The sequence below is a fragment of the Sorghum bicolor genome, chromosome 3, assembly GCF_000003195.3.
Source record: "Sorghum bicolor cultivar BTx623 chromosome 3, Sorghum_bicolor_NCBIv3, whole genome shotgun sequence".
Classification (NCBI taxonomy): Eukaryota; Viridiplantae; Streptophyta; class Magnoliopsida; order Poales; family Poaceae; genus Sorghum; species Sorghum bicolor.
The window spans coordinates 7,686,279-7,708,814 of NC_012872.2; the positions used below are offsets into that span (position 1 = coordinate 7,686,279).

Consider the following 22,536-nt stretch of genomic DNA (forward strand, 5'->3'; position numbering starts at 1 on the left):
TCGTGCGTACTCCCGAAGAGTCTCTCCTGACTTCTGCTTGCATTTGCTGAGGTCCCACGAGTTCCCTGGCCGTATATAGGTCCCCTTGAAATTACCCTCGAAGACTCTGACCAGGTCGACCCAGTTGTGAATCTGATTGGCTGGGAGCTCCTCGAGCCATCGACGGGCGGTGTCGGAGAGGAAAAGGGGTAGCTGTCTGATGATGGCTCGATCATCCCCCCGAGCGCCACCTAGCTGACAAGCCAACCTGAAGTCAGCCAGCCAGAGTTCTGGCTTGGTTTCTCCATTGTACTTCGCGATGCTGGTTGGGGGTCGGAACGGACTAGGCAGGGGCGTGCTGCGAATCGCTCTGCTGAACACCCGCGGGCCTGGTGGCTCGGGGGCCACCCTGTCCTCGTCGCTGTCGTACCTCCCACCGCGATGCGCGCTATAACCTCGTTCTTCTGCGTCTCCGTGCCGTCGGCGTCTACTTTCTTTGACGTCGTGTCGCGCGTCGTATTGACGTTGATTGTCGGCAGGGAGGATGAGAGCGGTCTTTCTGCCTCGAGGGGGAGGTTGTTGCTGGACAGACACCTCCTCTTCAACTAGAGGCTGTTCGTTGCGTTTCTCTGTGGCAGCCCCTCGTCGTCGAGATGCTGAACTTTCGGCTTGTTGAACCGCTGCCACCTGGAGCAACGTCTGAACTTCGTCTCGAATTCGTCGGGCCTGGGAATTCGATGGTTCTGGCATGTTACGCAGCAGCATCGTCGCTGCCACCACATTCTGGCCTGCCCGAGGGAAACGGCCGACAGGTTGCTCCGCCTCCGCGTCACCGACGATCTGTCGATGTACCTCTCGAGCGCGTCTGCGGACACTTCCGCCTGGCAGGTAGGGCAGGTCTTGTTCGAGGATTTGCTCGAGCAGGTCGAGGCGCTCGCGATCTTCATCGAGCTTCATCTTGAGCTCCCGTAGCTGCGCGAGCTGCGCAGTTCTATCTTCCTGAGGAACAGGATCGAACCTTCCGCCGTTCCCAGGCGTCCTGGGGTCTTCTTGCGCCGCGGGGGCTTGTCCGCCCGCAACGACGTCCCGTATCTCGTCAGTGGTTTCTGCTACTCCGTCGAGGTGATAGCATTCCCTCGTAGGGTCGTAGCTGTCTGTCTCGGAGTCGGAGTCTGGTTCGGCAGCGTGGGAACGTTCGCGTCCTTCCTCCGACCATCGTTGCTCGAGGGAGGCAATCGAGTATCGCCCGGGGCCTAGGCGGCGGAGGCCTCGTACTTGGGAAAGGTCCAGCCGTTCGGACGTCGGCCGCCGCTCTTCGAAACTACGTGGGATGACCGTTGGTCTTTCCACGTATGTCTGAACGTTCGGGCATATCGTCCTGGCGAGCGATGCCGCGGCGTTGTCTAATCCGAACGGCAGTGCCATCCTTGGAGAGAACAACCCGCGTGGGGGTAGCCTAGCTGCGGTGGGAGAGGGTGCGCGAGACGCGTCTCCCCCCGTCGTCGCGTGGTGCTGAGCCCCCGTGCTTGTTGCTCGGTCAGACGGTGTTGCTGACCCGTGGCCCGCATCCTGCCTTGCACGAGTTGTTGGTCGTGCCGAAACAAGGGGGCCGCGGTGGTGCTGCCCGCGCCTCTTCTTAGGCGGGGAGGCGTGGTGGTGAGGGCGTCTTGGAGCCTTCAACCGTGCTGGCGTAACACGGACTCCTCCTGGTCCTTTGACCGAGAGCAAGATCATGTCGTAGCCGAAGCCCGTGGACATGAACTCGAGACTCCCAAACCAAATCACCGTGGAGTGCGGAAGCGGCGAGGCAGGAGTAGCCATCCGGAAAGTGGTGGGAAATCGGTGGAAAACACGCAGGACCCCTACCTGGCGCGCCAACTGTCGGTGTTTTTCCCCCGGGGGGTCACACCAACGAGTAAATTTGTATGCGTGCTTCCCCTTTCCGGATGGTGATGCAAGAAGACAAGAAGATTTATCCTGGTTCGGGCAAGAGAAGGCCCTACGTCCAGCGGGGGGAGAGAGTTTGTATTATCTTGCACCTAAGTGCTTGTACAGGGGCGAATACAAGCGTGGTATGAAGTGCGTAGCTCTACTACGTGTGTGTTCCCTCGTTCTATTCCTGAGTCCCTCCTTTTATAGCTCCAAGGAGAGACACAGGGTACATACATAGGTGTTAGGGTAGGGATCGATAGCCGCATGGAACGCTGACCTACTCGCGGCTTCCGTACGGCGTGGCCTCGAGCCGTCCCATCTTGATAGCTTGGTGATGATCACGCGTGCTCCTGCGTTCTGCCCTGCCAGCCGCCTTGTGCCAGTCCCGAGGTCGCATGCTTGTATGGTATGGTGCCGTTCCCGACAGCGTAGCTGTGATGAAGTTAGTCGACGCCCAATTCGTTCCTGGGTAGGGGCCCTGTTCTGTCGAGGGTCGGATGCCGTGTAGTATGCTGGTATTTGGAGCGCTGACCTTGGATATCTCGAGGAGGTCCCGATTAGACGTTCCATCCTTGTTTCTCGCGTCCTGACACGCCTGGGTCGTTCGGTGGGAAAGCTGCAAAAAGAACGATGGGACGGAAGCTTGCTCCCTATCACACATCCCATGACCTGTGTGTTAGGTGGGAGGCGTCAGGTGCATTTAATGCTCCAGCCCGCGTGCGCGCGTCAGGCGGCGGACAGTGTCCTAACGCTCGACGTATCTCGGTTCGCTCGAGCCTGCTTCCGTCTTCGACGGTAGTCGTCGCTCGAGCCCTGACCGATTCGCTCGACGCTATTTCCGTATTCGAGGCTGCGACCGTCGTTGGCGGCGCGTAAGTAAGGTTAAGGCGTCGAATTGGGAGTCCCAACCTTCGTACAGGCAATCTCGTAATGCGCATCGCTGAGGGTACCCCGTACTAATACCCTCGACAAGAGTGAGCCTTTAGTCCTGAAAGGGCAGCTCAGCTCGAGAACCGAGGCAATAGGCTCGAATACCCAAACGTGCAGCGGTGCTATAAAAACTTTTTAGCCGCCCCTAAAAATAGTAACCGTAACACACGAGGTTTTATATTGTCTTTGGTTGTTTTGATGTGCATGTATCATAGTGTAAGCATGGGCAGAAGAGAAATATGCTAACACACCATATCAGTGCGCCTGACTTTATTTTATTCCATCTCGATGGAGAAGGGACATCTTCCAAACAAGCAAAGACAACAACAATCTTTGCGCCTTATATATAGTAGTATATAAGGCGGACGGAGCATATAGATCCATCGGCTGTGGCCATGCATGCGTGGTGTGGATGGATGGATGGATCAGTTGGTCTTGCAGGGGCAGCCTTCGGGGAGGAAGTCGCGGCACCTGTAGCGGGTGCCCTTGTCCGTGGACACGGGGACGCATTGCTTGCAGGTGGCGGCGCACTTGGTCAGGAGGTCGTCGCAGGTGTAGACACCCGACCAGCTGGTGCACTCTTTGCAGCACGCCTTCTTCGGCCCTGCGTGCGGCAGCAATGCGTATTTTGTTGCATTCAGAATCGGTCAGTTCGTCGTCAGACACCCACGCATATATACATACACGAAGATTGAACTATATATATACACGAACAGCGTCCTAGCTAGTAGCTAGATGAAATTTCGAGCGTCAAGAGACACATGCAAGCAACAAGTATACGTACCTTGTCCTTTGGCCATAGCTGCAGAGACCAGAAGGGCCTGGAGCACTAGGATCGTCAAGAGAGTGCTGCTCTTCATCTTCTCGACCTCGCGAGATCTACCGCTTTGTTGCCAACAACACTAGCTACTTCGCTGCTGCTTGGAGTGTAAGAGCGGAGCTAGCTAACTTCTGAGTTTGCCACTACTGAGAGGCACACACACGTACTCTATATAAAGGCGGCCGGGCGGGTGTGTCATCCGCGCTGATCATCGGGACATGGCATGTGCACATTATTGCGGTGCGGGCCAGCACCACCATGAGTGACCGGGGCCTTCTTTTCTTGTTTGCGTGTAGCAAAAACACGTGTTACGCGAGGAGTCTGACTGCTGGAGTCGTACGTGGAACTGAGGGAATGCATATCCATCATTTTTCTGTAGTAGTACGCACTATATTTTGGTCGTCCTAGCTAGCTCTGGCTGGTCAAAAATGGACTGCGGTACGTTAACACTGGCACCATCATCATAGGTTTTAGTGGCTGCTACTGGCTCCAATAATGCATCCTACTGTGCATGAGCTTGGTGTGTGCACATGCATGCAGCACGAGGATCATCTCATCGTGGTCCTCGCTCTTGTCGGTAGGTCGATCTGCCCTAGCGCGTCGGCTACGCAGCAGCTGCAAAGGTTTGTTTAAATTGCTAGCTATTTAATCTTTAGGAAGAATGTTATTAAATTTCAACGACAATTTACAAATAGCTAGTTTAGGAAGTCGATATCTATTGTGGAGAGTATTGTGAGAAAATTATTTCTAGAAGATCATGCTAGATTAGTTTTTTATGAGTCGCTAGCTATTAGTAAGTCACTAGCTATTTGATCTCTCTCCTCGATAACCAAAAAGAGTGCTATTTTTTTATTATTTTTATACGTCATCTCGCTAGCTATTTATAAATTATTATTTAGAGCCAATAGAATTTCTCCTATCTAGATATTTGATAACCATTATGGATGACTTCAGAGTCTCATCACATACGCTGATCTTTTCCGTCTTGTTCGTTTAAGTTTATCAACAAAATCTACAAACCATTCAATAATATTTTTCTCTCACAATAAATTAACCACGGATATTTTTTGCGATCTAGAGCAGGATCGAATATGGCTGGCATGCATGCACACTGCCACGTACTACGCGCCAAAGCGGCCGAACGCGTCATCGGGTCAATACTTTTTTTTGGCCTTTTGAGTACTCCGTAGACACCTAATTAATAAATAACATGGTACACCAGACATACGTTGGCGAGTTTGTGGTTTGAGGCGTTGAGCTGTGGAAACCAGCTGTTCTCGTCATCATCATACACATATACGTATATGATATGTATAGAACTATAGATTTGGCACCTATCGTCGAGTCGAATACTCGAATCCATATTTCAAAAGGGACCACAAAGGCCCACCGTATGTTCAACTTGATTCACGCTAGGCAAACCACTAAGGCCCACCATCATCAGTCCTCTGTCATAATCACCTTTTTACCGTCCACTATATGGAGGAGGTTCTCATCACCAAATAAGATCTTGTTTGGATGTTGTCGGATTCACCTCAATCTACATATGTTGGAGTAGATTGAGGTGGAATTTAGTTCAAGTTCCACTCCAACCCACCCCAACACATGTGGATTGATATGAATCCGACTACATCCGTCTCCTCATCCCGCGTGACACCAAATCGTCCTTGCTCCATACCAACTTCTGAGGCTGGACGTCGTCGTTGGGCCACCAAGGCTCCAAAGTGCTTCAGCTCATGAAGGTAACAAGGGCATGCACAAAGCCCGGTCCAGTCCACTCTAGCTAGCTCTAAAGCTAGCCCAATACACTTTATTACTAAAGACATCTTAAGCGCAATCTCTCATACGTGGTTGGATTGTACCATAAAGTATAGCAACACCCTATAGCTTTGGATATAGACATTAATTTCTCATAAGTGGTTGGATTGTGTACTCCATCAAGTGTAGCAACACCTATAGCTTTCCATATGAACATTAATATCTCATGAGTGGTTGGATTGTACCTTAAATGTAGTAAAATAAAAAAAGTAGTAACACCCTATTTAAGATTTTGTACTTAGCTTTGGATATGAACATTGATCTTGACTAGAAGGATTCCCCGCGCGTTGCCGTGGGTATACAGTAGAATTTTATTTGATTGCATAGGGAATAAATTTAATTAGATTAAGACTGGCATATGTGCTATATATTGCTTCAAATCATTTAAGTATAGAATACTACATAGTCGCCTACAATATCAGTCTCTATTCCTTTGAATGTTTAATTGAATGTTAAGCCATATTTGGAGATGCCTAAAGCTGGGATGTTTTGTTTTATATCATCAGGAATGGTTAGAAGCCAACAGATGCATCGACATATGGGTTTGTCAAATTCAACGTATAATAATAGCCTTTGTAGAAAATATGAAATCAGCTTACTAACATGATTGATCTTTATGTGGGCTATGCCATCATAGAGAAATATACAAAAATGACTAATAAGATATCAAAAGTTTTATTTCATATTATAGATAAAGATAATATAAAGAAAAGGAAAATTGTCATATGCAAAACACCTGATGGAACACGCACAACAAGAGCAGAAGGGGTTTCCATACATAGCAAAGTCGGGCAGGAGAGGGCGCGATTCACTGGTGGCACCAGTATTGGTCATCTTCACGTGCAGGTGCAGGGCAAGGTGCTGCGGGCTAGCTGCAGCCACTAGCATGATGGCACACAGCAACAAACCTGTAAGGAAGCAATAGCTAACCCACACAAATTAAAGGCCATCAACAAACTCCACTCAAATCCGAAAAAGCACGAACATGACCATAATTCTTCATGCATTGCATAGTAGATTTAGAAGAGGAGCTACCTTGTGCACGTAGTATAATCTTTAATCCACCTAGAGGCTAGAGGATCTCGCATGTATAAGTGAGCAATGAGAAGAACATATATATACACCATCCAAATGCCATCATGGAGACTCTTGACGTATAATATTGATGATGAGGGAAAGTGGAGCAAGCGTTTAGCTGAAAATGATATTAATTATTATCTGTGTAGTGGGAAGGGGAAGGGCTAGGGGCGAGGAGAGAGAAGGGGTTTCATCTGCGTGGTCTATGGCTAGGCGCATGCATAGTAAAGACATTTGGGATTATTAAATGATTTTCTGAAAAAAATAAAAGATGATGATATGGCACTATGTGGAATAGAGGAGAAGTGGATGATAATGTGGCTTAAGGAGATGCTAGAGAATAAGGCTAGTGGAGTTTTGCTTTATAAGAGTTATAGATTACCATATATACTAGTCACAGATCTTGTACTTAGAGCGGCTCACTTAATATACAGTAGGTGGTATGGAACTAAGGATATTTTCTAGCCAATCATCTAACCGAGAAGGGTTGTATAATTATTTCATACTTTTATGAATATTCAAAAATTTCTTTGGATATCAAATATGAATATAGATATTTCTTGCGGATATATACCAAATACAATTAAAATTTAACTATTATCTGTTTCCTATATAATATCTGACAATTTATTCTGATATATCCGATATCGAAAAATATCCTACTAACATTTGAAATATATTAATTATTAGCATATATTATGTAGAAGAGCAGTCACACAACCTGAATACTTAGACGATGAGCATTGTTTGATGCGCTCTATAGCTATATTGCTGGTGCTGCGTACCCTACTCCCTAAGCCTTTTTTATACTCCCTCCTTTCCAAATTATAAAACATTTTTATAAAATTTCTGTTGGACCATCATTGCCGGTTCATAAGCAAAATAAAAATTTATCACTGCTAGATTTTAAAACCACCAACATCGGTTGGTAATACAACTGACTGTGAATCTGTGATATATAAGTATCACTACTGGTTATATATCATTGGCCGACCTGATTTATAATCCCAAACTTGAAACTCTAATGCAACAACATGATTTGATTTTGTTTGGGGTCTGTAGTCCCTCCTCTCTTATCCTCTACTTCCCCCGCCCCTCTCCCCCTAGATCTCTTCTCAACCTGAGGACACGGTGGTGGCCGAAGCAGCCGGATGGGCTATGGATCTGATTGCGGGCTACAGATCTGGTGTCCCTATGTGTTTTTTATTTTTTTGTATTTTGTATTTCTTTTTGTGGACATAGACATCAGTACAGGACAAGTAGCCATCAGTGAAAGACGTACCATTGCTATCACTATTGTTCATTGCCTTGTGTTGTAGCTCTGTCCTAGAAATGACCTCCACCCTTTGTGCTTGTAGGACACTCAGAAACCTATGATAGGTGGGGCCACTAGGGGAGGTCGGCCGACCTCCTATGACATGTGGGACCACCCCCTCTGGTGGGGTGATTCTTCATGACTTTTGATGTGGGTTTGCATATGTGGGCCCATGTTCTCATGTTAGTTTTCTTTCTTGTGGGCTATCCAATCCATGCGACTCCATCACCATTTAGAGGAAACACACATGCGATGTAATGGTTGATATTGCTCTTAGAGGTGTTTGAGAGGATTGCCATGCTTCGAAAGGGGATAGTGGGCCCACAATCACCCAAAAGTCCTTCATTTTCATACATACAAGCAAATAATGTCATGTACATGTAGAACCATGCCATCTATACCAAAATTACTACTTCCTTTCTTGTTGTCTCCCAAAAATGATGTTTTCTTGATGGTTTTCACTTTGTAAATATGTGATGAAATTACCATCAACAACTATTGTATTAGAATCACTCTTGCCTATTAGGAGAAGAATATAGGTAGCAATTTTAAATTGAAGTTTTAAATTGGCGTGACTTGAGTGTAAATTGTTGTGTACCAAAAGAACTCTGAACGAAAGAAGATATATTAAGGCTTTAATTGATGTTGTTTCTTGCTGCATTATGCATATGTAGTGCTGCAAATAAAACTCAAATGCTGGTGTTGTCAAATTCAGTTAACGAATGATGATGTGGCAGTTTTATAACAAAGAGAATATGTTGTGGTATACACTAGTACAAAAGTGCTCAAAGCCAGCGGTGGAACATAATTTTTTACAGGCGGTTTCAATTAAAGAACGCCTCTGGAAAGAAATTGGCTTACCCAACTAAAAAACCGTCTGTGAAAATTAATTTTTACAGGCGGTTTTCCTAACAAAACCGCCTGTAGAAATCATGTATTTCTACAGGCGGTTCTGCTAAGAAACCGCCTGTAGAAATAGAAATCATATTTCTACAGGCGGTTCTCCTAAGAAACCGGTTCCTTAAGAAATCCGTCTGTACAAATAATTTGAATTTGAATTTTTTGAGCTTTTCAAATGACCTCGTTTGAAAAAACCGTCAAAATGAAAGTTGTAGATCTTGAAAAGTTATGAAACTTTGTAATTGATAGTTTTTTCATTTGAAATAATCTTGTCATCGAAAACTACATTTGAATTTCTCAAATTTGAAATTTAAATTTTGTAAATGACCTCGGATGAAGGAACTACCAATATAAAAGTTGTAGATCTTAAAAAGTTGTAAAACTTTGTAGTTGATGACTTTTCCATTTGAATCCATTTAGGGTCTCAAATAATCAATTTATGCTTGGTTTATGATAGTATGTGGGGAACTAAACTCTAATATAGACACAGTTGAGTGATAGGTGGAGTGGTAGAATAGGGTATGCGCGAGGGCGAGGTCTTAGGTTCGAATCCCACTGGCCGCGTAGCGCACGATTTTACGCGAAAAAATACGTAGACAGTTAGCGTAACTGAACTATTTAAGAGGCCAAATTGATTTGTAGAGTCGGTTTCTTTATACTTTTTTATAATATACTAAATCATAGAATCATGTGGAGGTGCTCTTAGGTCAACTAACATTTATTTTTTGCAAAAAAAGAAAAACGAAAGAAAAACAAAAAACAGGAATGTTTTTTTGTTGTTGACAAGAACAAAAATAGGAATGTGATCAGTAGGTCCGATCAGAAATTCGCACGCCGATTGGGCCCAAATTTAAGCGGGCCGTTTCACGGGGCAGCGCGTATGATTTCTGCTAACAAATTTTGTTGGCTAGATCGGAATTGGTTTATTATCGCGACCCACTTTTTTTCATTTTGTGAGCCGACGGGACACATTCAACGACGGGAGGGCTCACGGGCGTCAACGTCCCGATCGAAGGTCAGCTGTTGCGTCAACATCTTTTCAAGGAATACGTACTACTGCATTATATGCGAAGCGGCCTCTGTGCTGCTCGAGAGTGTGGCTTGAGTGCATGCTATCTTCCACAGCACGCTGCGCGCCGTCATCGCTGACGCGCACCTGATGGATCGATCGGTCAGCTGCGTGAGCTTGCTGTGTGTCGCCATGGCTGCTGGCCGGGCACAAAGCAAAGCTCGCTGTCGTGCATGGTCACTCAGGGACTGGATCGGAGCATCAACTGTTCTTGGTCACCGGATTGGAACACCGCACGCACGTATCAAACTATCCATGCTTGTTGTATTCTCAAAGCTCGTGCCTGCTCTGGTCCTTCTATGTTCACTGTCTGAAACTTCTTTTTCTTTTGATCGAGCTGCTATTCGAACATGTTAGACCTGATCTAGGAGAACAACCTTTTGACCGAGGCCGTCCGGAAGGGTGGAGGGTGGCAGGGTGCCTTCCCGGGACCAGGCCCAAGCTGGCCAGCCGTATAATCGGGGCTGGGCTACGGTTGAACAGTCGATTTGGTCATTCGTCCGTGACCTTAGGCCTTGTTCAGTTCGCAAAAAACTGTAAAAAACGGCACTGTAGCACTTTCGTTTTTATTTGACAAAAATTGTCCAATCATAGAGTAATTAGGCTCAAAAGATTCATCTCGCAGTTTATAGATAAACTATGCAAATAGTTTTTGTTTTTATATATATTTAATGCTCCATGCATGTGCCGCAAGATTCGATGTGACGGGGAATGTTGAAAATTTTTGAGAACTAAACAAGGCCCTAGGCTTGGGCTGGCTCCATCCTCGCGCGTCGTGGTGGGCCTAGGTGGCTTGTCGTGGCCATCCTATACCTGGCTAAGGTTCATTAACATTGCTCACTGGCTGCCGCTCACTCACTCACTCACTCACTCACTTGTTTGCTCTCTCGCTATCTCACCCCCCCCCCACCCTCCGTCTCCCTCTGCCTCGTCCCCACACCAGCGGTGACCACCGTTGGCGTTGTTGGTAAGCCAAGCAGGCCCTAGTATGTTGTGTGCCTCCTCTTTTCTGTCTCGGTTCATCTGTGTTTGTTTATGTTTTTCGATCCGAACATTGTGCGGGGTTATTTTTCAATTACATATCTGAGCTTTAGAATTTGGTCGATGATTGTCGCGAATTTGGGAGACGCACCACTAGGTGTCGCAGCCATCCTTTCTATTGCTTAGGGTTTACAGATCGACTGGAGTCAGCCAACCAGGTAAGCCCACAATGGCTAGATACAACCAAGCCAAGCCCAACTTAGCTCCAATCTTATCTAGCCTAACAGCAACTCTAGCAGGGCCCCTACTTAAGCTCCAATAGCTAAATATGGATGCCCAAGCTAAAAACATTACTTCAACAGGACCTCTACTCCAGACCTATATTTGGGTGGGCACCCATATTCCTCCCCCAGATCCCATTCTGGTTGGCCCAACAGAACAGCCCCCATCCTCCATCACATGTTCTAGCCCCAGCGCACGCTCTCTCTCTCTCTTCTTTTGCAAGTACACGACACCATGTGGTCATCGGATCAATCCTCCAATTGTGTCCGTGTCCAAAGGAAGAAAAAAGAGGAAGAAGAAAAAAAACAATGATGAGTGGTTCCCTTCTGTCATTCTCTACCGGAATAGGTTTGGAGGCTCAAATTTGAGTGTTGCTATTGGAGTTAAATAAAAAATAGAGCCCCAAAATAAGGGGAACACCCAAATTAAAAATAGAGGCCTTGTTTTGGGGCTACTACTAATTTAGGCATACAACCAAACACAATCTAGATGTGCAGATAGAGCTATGGTGACCAAGGTGCGGTTGAGGAAATGTGTCATGCGTTACATTGGCATAGTTGGGTCGGCTAGACTTCATTCTATGGGCGAGTGAGAATTGTGAAAACCGACAGCCATTTTAAAAACCGTATAAGGTCTTGTTTGGATGTTGTCGGTTTTACATTAATCCATATGTGTTGAGGTTTAAACTAAATTCCACTCCAACCTACCCAACACATATGGATTGATGCGAAACCGACAACATCCAAACAAGGTCTAAGGGTCATAAAGAAACCAGCGGTCATAATCTTGCACGTGATGAATGGTTTGGTCGAATCATGATTATTGCTGAATCATGAATGCGTGATTGGTATATCGTGGAACTACGCGGTTCTAGTGGTCCCCTGAAGATATTTTATACGCTGTAATATATCTGTGTCTGTTAGTAGTTTAAATTTGACTAAATTAACAATAAATAGTATCCATATTTATGCCTCTAAATTGGTATACTACGGAAGTATACTTAATAACGAATCTCATGATATTTTTGTTTTGTTTTATAAATATTAGTATTTTTATAAATTTAGTTAAGTTTGAAAGCATTTTATTTTTCAAAATATGAGAATTGTATTTGACAGATAAAATACATTAATCTATAAAAGAATATAACTATACGATGCGTGTGCGCTAAATATGTTTAATTTTAACTAAATTTATAGTAAATTAATATTATTATTTATGTTTTCAACTAAGTTTATCAAAAAAAAGTTTCGTAATCAATTTAATAGTACTTATTTTATATTACAATTGTAGAAAAATAAGAATTACATTTTTATCTCCATGAAGTGTGAAAGGACCAGTACGATGCTTAGAATAAGTAAAATTGTTTCTAGTAGTAGTACTTGCCTGATGCCACAAACTAAAATGTCTCCATCGCATAAATAGTTATGTCAGGTGTTTAAATTTTCAGAAAATTTCAGACGACACTCTTGTACAACTAATTAGGCTGCCGCTCACTCGCTCACTCACTTGTTTGCTCTCTCACTATCTCACCCCCCCTCTATCTCCCTCTGCCTCGTCCCCACACCGGCGGTGACCACCGTTGGCGTTGTTGGTAAGCCAATCAGGCCTTAGTATGTTGTGCGCCTCTCCTTTTCTGTCTCAGTTAATCTGTGTTTGTTCATTTTTTTGATCCGAACATTGTGCGGGGTTATTTTTCAATTACATAGCTGAGCTTTAGAGTTTGGTCGATGATTGTCACGAATTTGGGAGACGCACCACTAAGTGTCGCAGCCATTCTTTCTATTGCTTAGGGTTTACAGATCGACTGGAGTCAGCCAACCAGGCAAGCCCACAATGGCTAGATACAACTAAGCCAAGCCAACTTAGCTCCAATCTTATCTAGCCTAACAGCAACTCTAGCAGGGCCCCTACTTAAGCTCCAATAGCTAAATATGGGTGCCCAAGCTAAAAACATTACTTCAGCAGGACCTCTACTCCAGCCCCCATATTTGGGTGGGCACCCATATTCCTTCCCCATATCCCATTCTGATTGGCCTAACAGAACAACCCCCATCCTTCATCACATGTTCTAGCCCCAGCGCACGCTCTCTCTCTCTCTCTCTTCATTTGCAAGTACACGACACTGTATGGTCATCGGATCAATCCTCCAATTGTGTATGTGTCCAAAGGAAGAAAAAAGAAAAGAAGAAAAAAATAATGATGAATGGTTCCCTTTTGTCATTCTCTATCAGAATAGGTTTGGGGCCCAAATTTGGGTGCCGCTATTGGAGTTAAATAAAAAATAGAGCCCCCAAAAATAAGGGAAACACCCAAATTAAAAATAGAGGCCTTGTTTTGGGGGCTACTACTGATTTAGCCATACAACCAAACACAATCTAGATGCGCAGATAGAGCTATGGTGACCAAGGTGCGGTTGAGGAAATGTGTCATGCGTTACATTGGCATAGTTGGATCGGCTAGACTTCATTGTGTGGGCGAGTGAGAATTGTGGAAACCGACAGCCATTTTAAAAACCGTATAAGGTCTTGTTTGGATGTTGCCGGTTTTGTATTAATCCATATGTGTTGGGGTGGGTTGAAGTGGAATTTAAACTAAATTCCACTCCAACCCACCCAACATATAATATATGAATTGATGCGAAACCGACAACATCGCCTAAGGGTCATAAAGAAACCAGCAGCCATAATCTTGCACGTGATGAATGGTTTGGTCGAATCATGATTATTGCTGAATCATGAATGCGTGATTGGTATATCCTCGTACTACGCGGTTCTAGTGGTCCCCCGAAGATATTTTATACGTTGTCAATTAAAGAATACGACTATAATATATCCGTGTCTGTTAGTAGTTTAAATTTGACTAAATTAACAATAAATAGTATCTATATTTATGTCTCTAAATTGGTATACTACGGAAGTATACTTAATAACGAATCTCATGATATTTTTGTTTTGTTTCATAAATATTAGTATTTTTATAATTTAATTAAGTTTGAAAGCATTTTATTTCTCGAAATATGAGAATTGTATTTGACAAATAAAATACATTAATCTATAAAAGAATATAACTATACGATGCGTTTGCGCTAAATTAGTTTAGTTTTAACTAAATTTATAGTAAATTAATATTATTATTTCTGTTTTCAACTAAGTTTATCAAGAAAAAGTTTCGTAATCAATTTAATAGTACTTATTTTATATTACAATTGTAGAAAAATGAGAATTACATTTTTATCTCCATGAAGTGTGAAAGGACTAGTACGATGCTTAGAATAAGTAAAATTGTTTCTAGTAGTAGTACTTGCCTGATGCCACAAACTAAAATGTCTATGTCAGGTGTTTAAATTTTCAGAAAATATCAGACGACACTCTTGTACAACTAATTAGTACAAGTAATTATTACTTTTATGATATGTTATTATCTTTGTACAATGACATATTAATTTTTTGTCCTTGTCCAATGTACTACAAAAATAATTGTAATTATTAATGGTCTTTGTGGTTTTGTCTAACAGCTTTTTATTTTCAGAATAAAATTTGAACAATTATGCCTACATAAATTATAAAAAACTAAAATTATAATTTAAAATATATTCAATAACCATTGCTTCAAAGAATGGCAAAATTCACAATTTCTTTTTTGTTTCCAGCCTAATAAAGTCTGAAATCTATTTATATGTACTGTGACATTGTAACAGGGATCATCGCTTCTTTCAACATTGCGGGAGCTCAAGCCAAAGAGCTAGCTAGCTGCTCCCAAAGACCCAATGATGGCCGCCCCCGCCAAGCATGTCCTGCTGTTCCCGTTCCCCACCTCTCCGCGTTCATGTCCCTCGCCGGCCTCCTACACGGCGCTCTTCCCGACGCCGCCATCACCCTCGTCTCCACCCCGCGCAACGTTGCCGCTCTCCGGACTACCGAACGCTCCAAAGCCAACTCGTCGTTCCTCGGCTTCCACGCGCTGCCCTTCACCCCGGCGGACCACGACCTGCCTCCGGACTGCGAATCCTCCGACGCCATACAGCCTATGGCCATCTTCCACCTCCTCGAGGCGTTCGAGGCTCTCGAGGCCGCGTTCGACGACTACCTCGCCACCGTCGCCATGGCCGGCGGCAGTGCCCGCGACGTCTGCGTCGTCTCCGACCCGTTGACGGCGTGGACGGTGACCGTGGCCCGGCGCCGCGGGTGCGCGCACGCCTTCTTCGCCTCCTGCGGCGCGTACGGTACCGCCGTCCTGCACTCACTCTTTAGCCACCTGCCCGTCCGGCCCGACCCGACCACCGGCCGCGTCCACCTGCCCGAATACCCCGAGGTTGTGATCCACCGCTCGCAGCTCTTCTCGGCCGGCCCGCCGGCCGTCAGGGAACGCCGCGCGAGATTCTTCGGCCGGCAGGTCCCTCTCGGCTATGAGACGGACGCGGTGCTCATCAACCCCGTGGAGGAGTTCGAGCCCACCGGTCTCGCCATGCTGCGGCGCACCCTCAAGATTCCGGTCTGCCCCATCGGCCCTCTCGTGCGCGCCACCGGCCTGCCAGTCTCGACGCCGACGGAGGCGGACGCCGCCATCGTGAGCTTCCTGGACCGGCACCCGCCGTCGTCGGTGCTGTACATCTCATTCGGCTCTCAGAACACTATACGAGCAGAGCACATGACTCGCCGTACATCGTCTCTAGGCCGAGCAGATCTTCGACAGTGGCTTCGGCCACCACGGGCAGCACCAGACCACACGGTATCTGGATGAACTCGCCGGCTTGCTCCTTCTCGGCACTTGGCTGCTGCAGACCATGCTCTTCTTCTCCTCCAAACATCTCCTGGCATCCGATCCACTCGTCGACGTTGATGTGGGCCAACTAGGACGGCATCTGGCCATACTCTGTCTCAACGAACTCGCCGTTGTGCTTCGGCGCCGCAGCGTGTGGCTGCTGCAGAGCGTGCACCTCCTCGTGTCCGAACATGGCGTGATCATAGCAGGGCATCGGATAGTAGTCGGTGAAGCTGTTGTCGTGCTGCATCTGCACCTGCTCGCGCTGGACGTGGATCAACTTGGCCGGCCATGGCTCGGGGTTGCCACTGCCGGCCTTCCTCTTAGAGCACGACGAGGTAGCGGCAGACTTGCTGGAAGACGATGGCTTCCCTTTCGCACGAGACGACCGGTATACCTTTCAGAGTACATAATCGCTAGCGGCAGTGGCGACGGCTTGCTTGTCGACGACATCGTACTCAACCATGCACCACCCCATCGTCTCCAACGATCCATCCTTCATGCGCCCGTAGGAGAAGGTGCAGAACGTGCCGCCTTCCGATTCATGGACGTCCTTGGCACGTACCTTCGACGCGGGTGCCGATGGCGCGCTGCCGGTGCCCGCTCGCCTTCTCTTTGGTGTTCTTGTACCTCTTGGGACAGTAGAAATACCACACGCTGTTGTAGCTGTCTTCCATCTGATCAGTGCCTGGCGCTGGCATGAGGTTGGCGACGAGATCAGCAGGGGCGGCGGAGCAGACGTCGGCAAGGTGGACATAGAGGATTTCTGTCCCAGCGCGAAGGCGGCGCAAGAGGGCGATGGCCGTCGGATTGATCAATTTCTGTTGGATCCATGATAACTCCATTATGTGGCTTACGATTTGGACAGGAACTCCACCCACACAGTCGGTCATCGCTGCCGCCTTTCTTCCACTTTGAGCCTCCTCCGGTTTAGCCCTTGGATCGGCGTGAAATGGGCTGATGCATTCCAAGCCCAACTTTAGCCAAAGATATATTTTGCCGGACATGGACTTTCTTCCTAGCGTGGGTCAAGTTCTCTAGTAGATGACATGTACTGTATTAGTAGGCCCAGATCTTATCCATACGAGAAAAAAAAAAAAGAGGGCTCTTGTGCATGCATTTGTGCAGGGACAACATGTGGCTTTCATGTAGACGTGACACAACAAGCCGTGTGATGTGACAGGCAACAAAACTTGGGACGCCGCACACAGTTTCACCAATGCAATAACCGTGTTGCCACTCTTTCCGACTGTACATGTGTATATAGGAACCTGGTTGGTTCGTGTCGGTGCTTGGACAAATATATGAGTATTAAATATAGAATATTTAAAAAATTAAAAATATAGTTAGAGAATAATTTACGAGATAAAACTTTTAAATATAATTAATTTATAATTAGATATTAATTATCAAATTAAATAAAAAATACTATAATATCTATTAAATTTTAACATCCTAACCAAACACTTCCTATAATCTCAAGGTCGTCCGGGTCAGCAACTAGCTGGTGCACAACGAGGAGGCATCTACTTCTCTGTCCTAAATTAAATATTTTTTTCAGTTTTTTAATTATAAATTTAACTCGATTTATAGAAAATATGATTTATGAGCTCGATCCACATCGGAATGGCAGCAGAATGTCAACCAAAACTGCGGCCTTATTATTGGTACTTCGTCACTGTCACGGATGAAGACAACCACAATCTGTTATGCTTATGCATATGTAGTACCATGTACGCGCCCCTTGTATTTTACAGTAACTTGTAGCCAATGAAATACTAGTCTGGACTCTGGAATCAGGTTTCAGTACAAGTATATACATATATACTAGTTAGCACTGAGTACGAAATTTATATTACCCAGTGTAGATTAGTTGGGAGATTTGACTTTTAAAATTGCGTAATTCTCTGTCATCAGGGGGAGGTGCTACTTGATTTAGGAGGCCACCCAACGTGCCCAACTTATTCGATTATTAGTCACTCGATGATCAATGAATCTGAGTAGTTGTTCTGATCACATGCTCATCTTCTAATTGGGTGGTGAGAGTACTAGCTCATGCATATGATCTCCTACTCGAAAGACTACTTCTTGTTCCATGTAGTAGTACGTTTACAGCAAACTGACACTGAACTGCCACCTCTCTCGTGAGATGAACTCCTCACATACAGTTACCGCCCGGTTTCCCTTTCACTTTCAGCAGGGTGCTGACAAATGGAACTTCAAATCAAATCTGAATAAGCCATAAGATCGACGAACCCAATGATCCAAATGAATCAGATGCATGCAAGTAAACTCTGCTCTTCCTGTACCCATTAACTACCCGAGCTTAGTTGTCAATTATTTGAATTAAAAATGGAGTGTGTAGAAGCAGTACACACCTAATCAAAGTCGGGTTTGGCCGGCCTCAACTAATTGAGCATCATCTCACTCGTATCCCTCTTGCATGCATGTTCATACACTGTTGTTTATATGTCCTATAAATAGATGCGTTCCCTAGCTACGTTGTCATCACCATCAGTCGTGTGTCCGCCACACGCCCCTGTTCAGCAGCTCCTTCGGCTCGTTCGGCAAAGGTTGTGTAAACGACTCCAGCTTATTGGCCAGTCGCCTATCTAGTAGTGGCAGATTAAATTCAGATTGGTATCTTGTTCGTGTGATGTCGTTCTTCACACATTTTGGTTGCAATGTCAATGTCATGGCTGCAGATGGTGGAAATGCCGCACCGCGTAGCTGCTGCGCTCGTGGTGCTCCTCGTCGCTGTTGCTGGAGTTGTTGCGGTGTCGGCGCAGGTGCCGCCGGCGCCGGTGACGGCCGCGCTGCTTCAGCAGGTGGCCGGGTCGCTGCAGATGTACGTGGACCCGCTGCCGCAGATGGCCAAGATCCGTGGCTACGGCTTCCAGCAGGGCCGCGTCGTGCCCGTCAACCTCACCATCGGCATGTTCCACAAGAAATGGGTACGTAAACGCAGGTACATAGCCGACAAAAAGAACTACTGCTACCTGCCGGCAGAAACGATGTTGTTGACTTGCTAATGCAATTTCACTCATCGCCGGCAGAAATTCCACCGCGACCTGCCGGAGACGCCGGTGTTCGTGTACGGCCAATGCGCCGACTCCGCGACGTTCCCGGGCCCGACGATCGTCGCGCGCCACGACGTCCCGCTATCCGTGACGTGGGAGAACCACCTCCCCGACCGCCACATCCTGCCGTGGGACCCCACCGTGCCCACCGCCATCCCCAAGAACGGCGGCGTGCCCACCGTCGTGCACCTCCACGGCAGCGCCCACCCACCGCAGGCCGACGGCAGCGCCTTCGCCTGGTTCACCGCCGGGTTCCGCGACACCGGCGCCGCGTGGACGCAGGCCACGTACCGGTACCCCAACGTGCAGCCGCCGGGCAACCTGTGGTACCACGACCACGCGCTCGGCCTCACCCGCGCCAACCTCCTCGCCGGCCTCCTCGGCGCCTACGTCATCGAGAAGCCGGAGGTCGACGTCCCCATGGATCTTCCCTGCGACGACGACGACCTCCACCTCGTCGTCGCGGACCGCAGCTTCAACGTCGACGGCTCGCTGTACATGAACTCCACGGGCGTCGCGCCGTCCGTGCACCCACAGTGGCAGCCCGAGTACTTCGGTGAGGCCGTCACCGTCAACGGCAAGGCGTGGCCGTTCCTCGCCGTCCACCGCCGGCGCTACCGCTTCCGGATCCTCAACGCCAGCAACGCGCGCTACTTCAACGTCTCGCTCTCCAACGGCATGCCCTTCCACGTCGTCGGCTCGGACGCGTCGTACCTCGCCGCGCCGGTCACCGTGCGCAGCCTCCTCATCTCCCCCGCCGAGATATTCGACGTCGTCGTCGACTTCTCGGCGTCGCCGACGGCCGAGGTCGAGATGCTCAACTCGGCGCCGTACCCGTTCCCGACCGGAACGGCGCCGGGGCCGCTCACCGGCAAGGTGATGAAGTTCGTGGTCACCCCGAACGGGCCGCGCGACCCGCCGGACAACTCGACGGTGCCGGACCGCGAGGTGCCGTACGCAAACGTGGCGTCGCCGGGGCCGGCGTCGGAGACGAGGCACATCGTGATGTACGAGTACGTGACGCCGTCCGGGCAGTCGACGCACCTCTACATCAACGGGCTGCGTCTGGAGGACCCGGTGACGGAGACGCCGAGGTCGGGCACGACGGAGCTGTGGCACGTGATCAACCTCACCGGGGACAACCACCCGCTGCACATCCACCTGGGCATGTTCCAGGCCGTCAAGATGCAGCAGCTGGTCGACCTGCAGGCGTTCACCGGCTGCATGACGCAGCTCAACGACGCCGTCAGGTGCGGCGTCGAAGAGCACGCGGTCGGGCCGGTGGTGCCGGTGCCGGACCACGAGAGGACGTGGAAGAACGTGGTGAAGGTGCCGCCGGGGTTCGTGACCACGGTGGTGGTGGCGTTCAAGCTGGTGGACACCAACCAGCCCTACCCCTTCGACGCCACGGCGGAGCCTGGATACGTCTACCACTGCCACGTAAGTCTCACATGAATGGATGTTCCCTTGATTCATTCATATGTATCCGCAAAGATGCTGATGTGGTGTCGTGGTCTTTGTTCAGATCCTGGACCACGAAGACAATGCCATGATCAGGCCACTTAAGCTGCTTCCGTGAAGAGCTAGATTCGCAGGATCCAACGAGTCAATGATGAGCAGTTGCCGAAGAGAAACTGATAATTCCTGGGTCATATATAAGTTGAAATGAACCCAAATATTCATCATTATTTTATCTCCGATTTGTGTTGACTTGTTTTTTATATATATGTATAAATTCCAATTTAGTCTATTCCCTTTGTATAAGCATTGGATCTCATATTATGTTGTTTTCTGTCAAGCCAATATACAAATTATCCCTACTCACTACTGGAATTATATGATGCTTTTGAATTATATGATGCTTTTGCTTTTCTAGATATATAAATTTTGTTACTCACTTAAACATATATATAGCTTTTTTTTAGGGTCAACGGGGGGGTTGGGGTTTGCTCCCACCACGTTCAACACCTGAGGTCTTGTTTGGATGTAGTCGTATTCACATCAATCCACATGTGTTGAGGTGGATTGGAGTGGAACTTGAACTAAATTCCACTCAATCCACACCAACACACATGGATTGAAGTGAATACGACAACATCCAAACAAGGCCTGAATCTTATATTATCTATCGGCCCACAAGCAGTTGAAAAAAAGACGATGGGTTTTTACGGGAGCATACTCATGATGTAGATTAGCAGTTATCCAAGATAGAGTTGACCAGCACCGCGTGCCCCAAGGATTCAGCAAGGACGCCTGCCAAGATGCGAGGTCGTACCGATTAGTTTTGCCTTGCCAATGTACCAAGCGAAGGCAGTGGCACGAAGCTTTGTCATCGACAGGGGCAGAGGTAGGTCTGCGCTCTGCGGGAAGCCCTGCCTCCTGCATCCTTGAGTGGCAATTGGCAAAGCAACACGACGTCGTCCTCCACCTCCATATGAATAGGAACAACCGTGATGGCGTGATCTTGTTATAATTTATTTATGCATATAGTCTCGTGGCTGTGACAAACTGATCGAGAAACACCTTGAGCCGCGAGACACCAGGCTCACCTCTGAGCATGAGTAGGGTATCATCCGCATATTGAAGCACAGCGCATGATGTATTCCCATCTACTGGGTGGACGATCTCCACGACGGCGGCCCTGATCAATTTCTGGAGAGCTTCAGCAACATACATAGAAATATAGGGCTACATCTAGTCCCCCTGTGTCATCAAGCACCACAAGGCCCCCACCAGATGACGCAGTCAAGTTTGCCCCCACTTAGGCTTGATGACACATGGGGAGGTGCTGCAAGTGGCTAGCCATTGGGCCGCTGTTGGCGTGACCGCTGAGGTGAGGCTATCGAGGGTGGGGGCACAGGCATAGCATTGCCCCGAGTGCAGGCCACGCGGGAGGTGCACCATCTTGGGGGCGTAGTGGGCCGTCGGGAGAGGTGACGTCATTGAGGGCATGGCCCGCTGAGGAGGGCATCGTCGCTAGCTAGGGGCACGAGCCACTAGGAGGGGCGTCACATCTGGAGGTGCTGGCCGCTGAGAAAAGCGATGCCGCTGGGGGTTGCCTATTCCTTGTGTCGTGAAGAAAATGCATAGGAAGAAGACGAGAGAGAAAAGAAGGAAAAAGAAAAGGTAAGGATATTATAGTAATTTTGTTCTTTTGATTTACTGTTCAAATCTATTTTGCTAAACAAAATTTTAAATACAGGTCAACTTTACCAAGGAAGCTGCTCATAAAGCTACTTTGCCAAAAAAAAAAAAAAACTGCTGAGTTGTGCCAATAAAGGCCTATATAACATAGGTGGAAAGTTGAAATGTATTTTCAAGGAGAAGCATAACTAAGACCTAAGACAGGTTGCTTTCTGAATTTACCTAGAGCAATATATTTGCTACAAGAAATATTTTTCTACAACTTAAATAACGTTAGTCTTTTCTCCAAGCAATTTTTTTTTTAAAAAAAATACAGCTTTGGAAATAGCTAAAATAACTATCGGCTTGATCCACGGGCGCCTGGGCCCCTTGCTGCCAGCGTGGCCTAGCCACTGGGCCTGGGCCGGCGCTGATAGGAGATGCCCGCCATAACACTCATAGTTAGATG

General features: G+C 47.3%; 2 protein-coding genes and 1 pseudogene across 2 annotated transcripts; 2 read left to right on the forward strand and 1 right to left on the reverse strand.

Moving 5' to 3' along the window:
- On the reverse strand, positions 3,078-3,823 carry LOC8070399 (Bowman-Birk type wound-induced proteinase inhibitor WIP1). Its single transcript, XM_002457398.2, has 2 exons — positions 3,626-3,823; positions 3,078-3,445 (listed from the first exon to the last, which is right to left on the reverse strand). Exons 1-2 carry the CDS (start codon positions 3,699-3,701, stop codon positions 3,267-3,269), a joined length of 255 nt encoding a protein of 84 aa, XP_002457443.1. The 5' UTR covers positions 3,702-3,823; the 3' UTR covers positions 3,078-3,266.
- LOC8070400 lies at positions 14,795-16,070 on the forward strand (annotated as a pseudogene).
- LOC8078185 (multicopper oxidase LPR1 homolog 4) lies at positions 17,288-20,776 on the forward strand. The gene is made up of 4 exons (XM_002455219.2): positions 17,288-18,437; positions 18,570-18,818; positions 18,921-20,384; positions 20,470-20,776. The coding sequence occupies exons 2-4, from the start codon at positions 18,570-18,572 to the stop codon at positions 20,521-20,523; spliced, it is 1,767 nt and encodes a 588-aa protein (XP_002455264.1). The 5' UTR covers positions 17,288-18,437; the 3' UTR covers positions 20,524-20,776.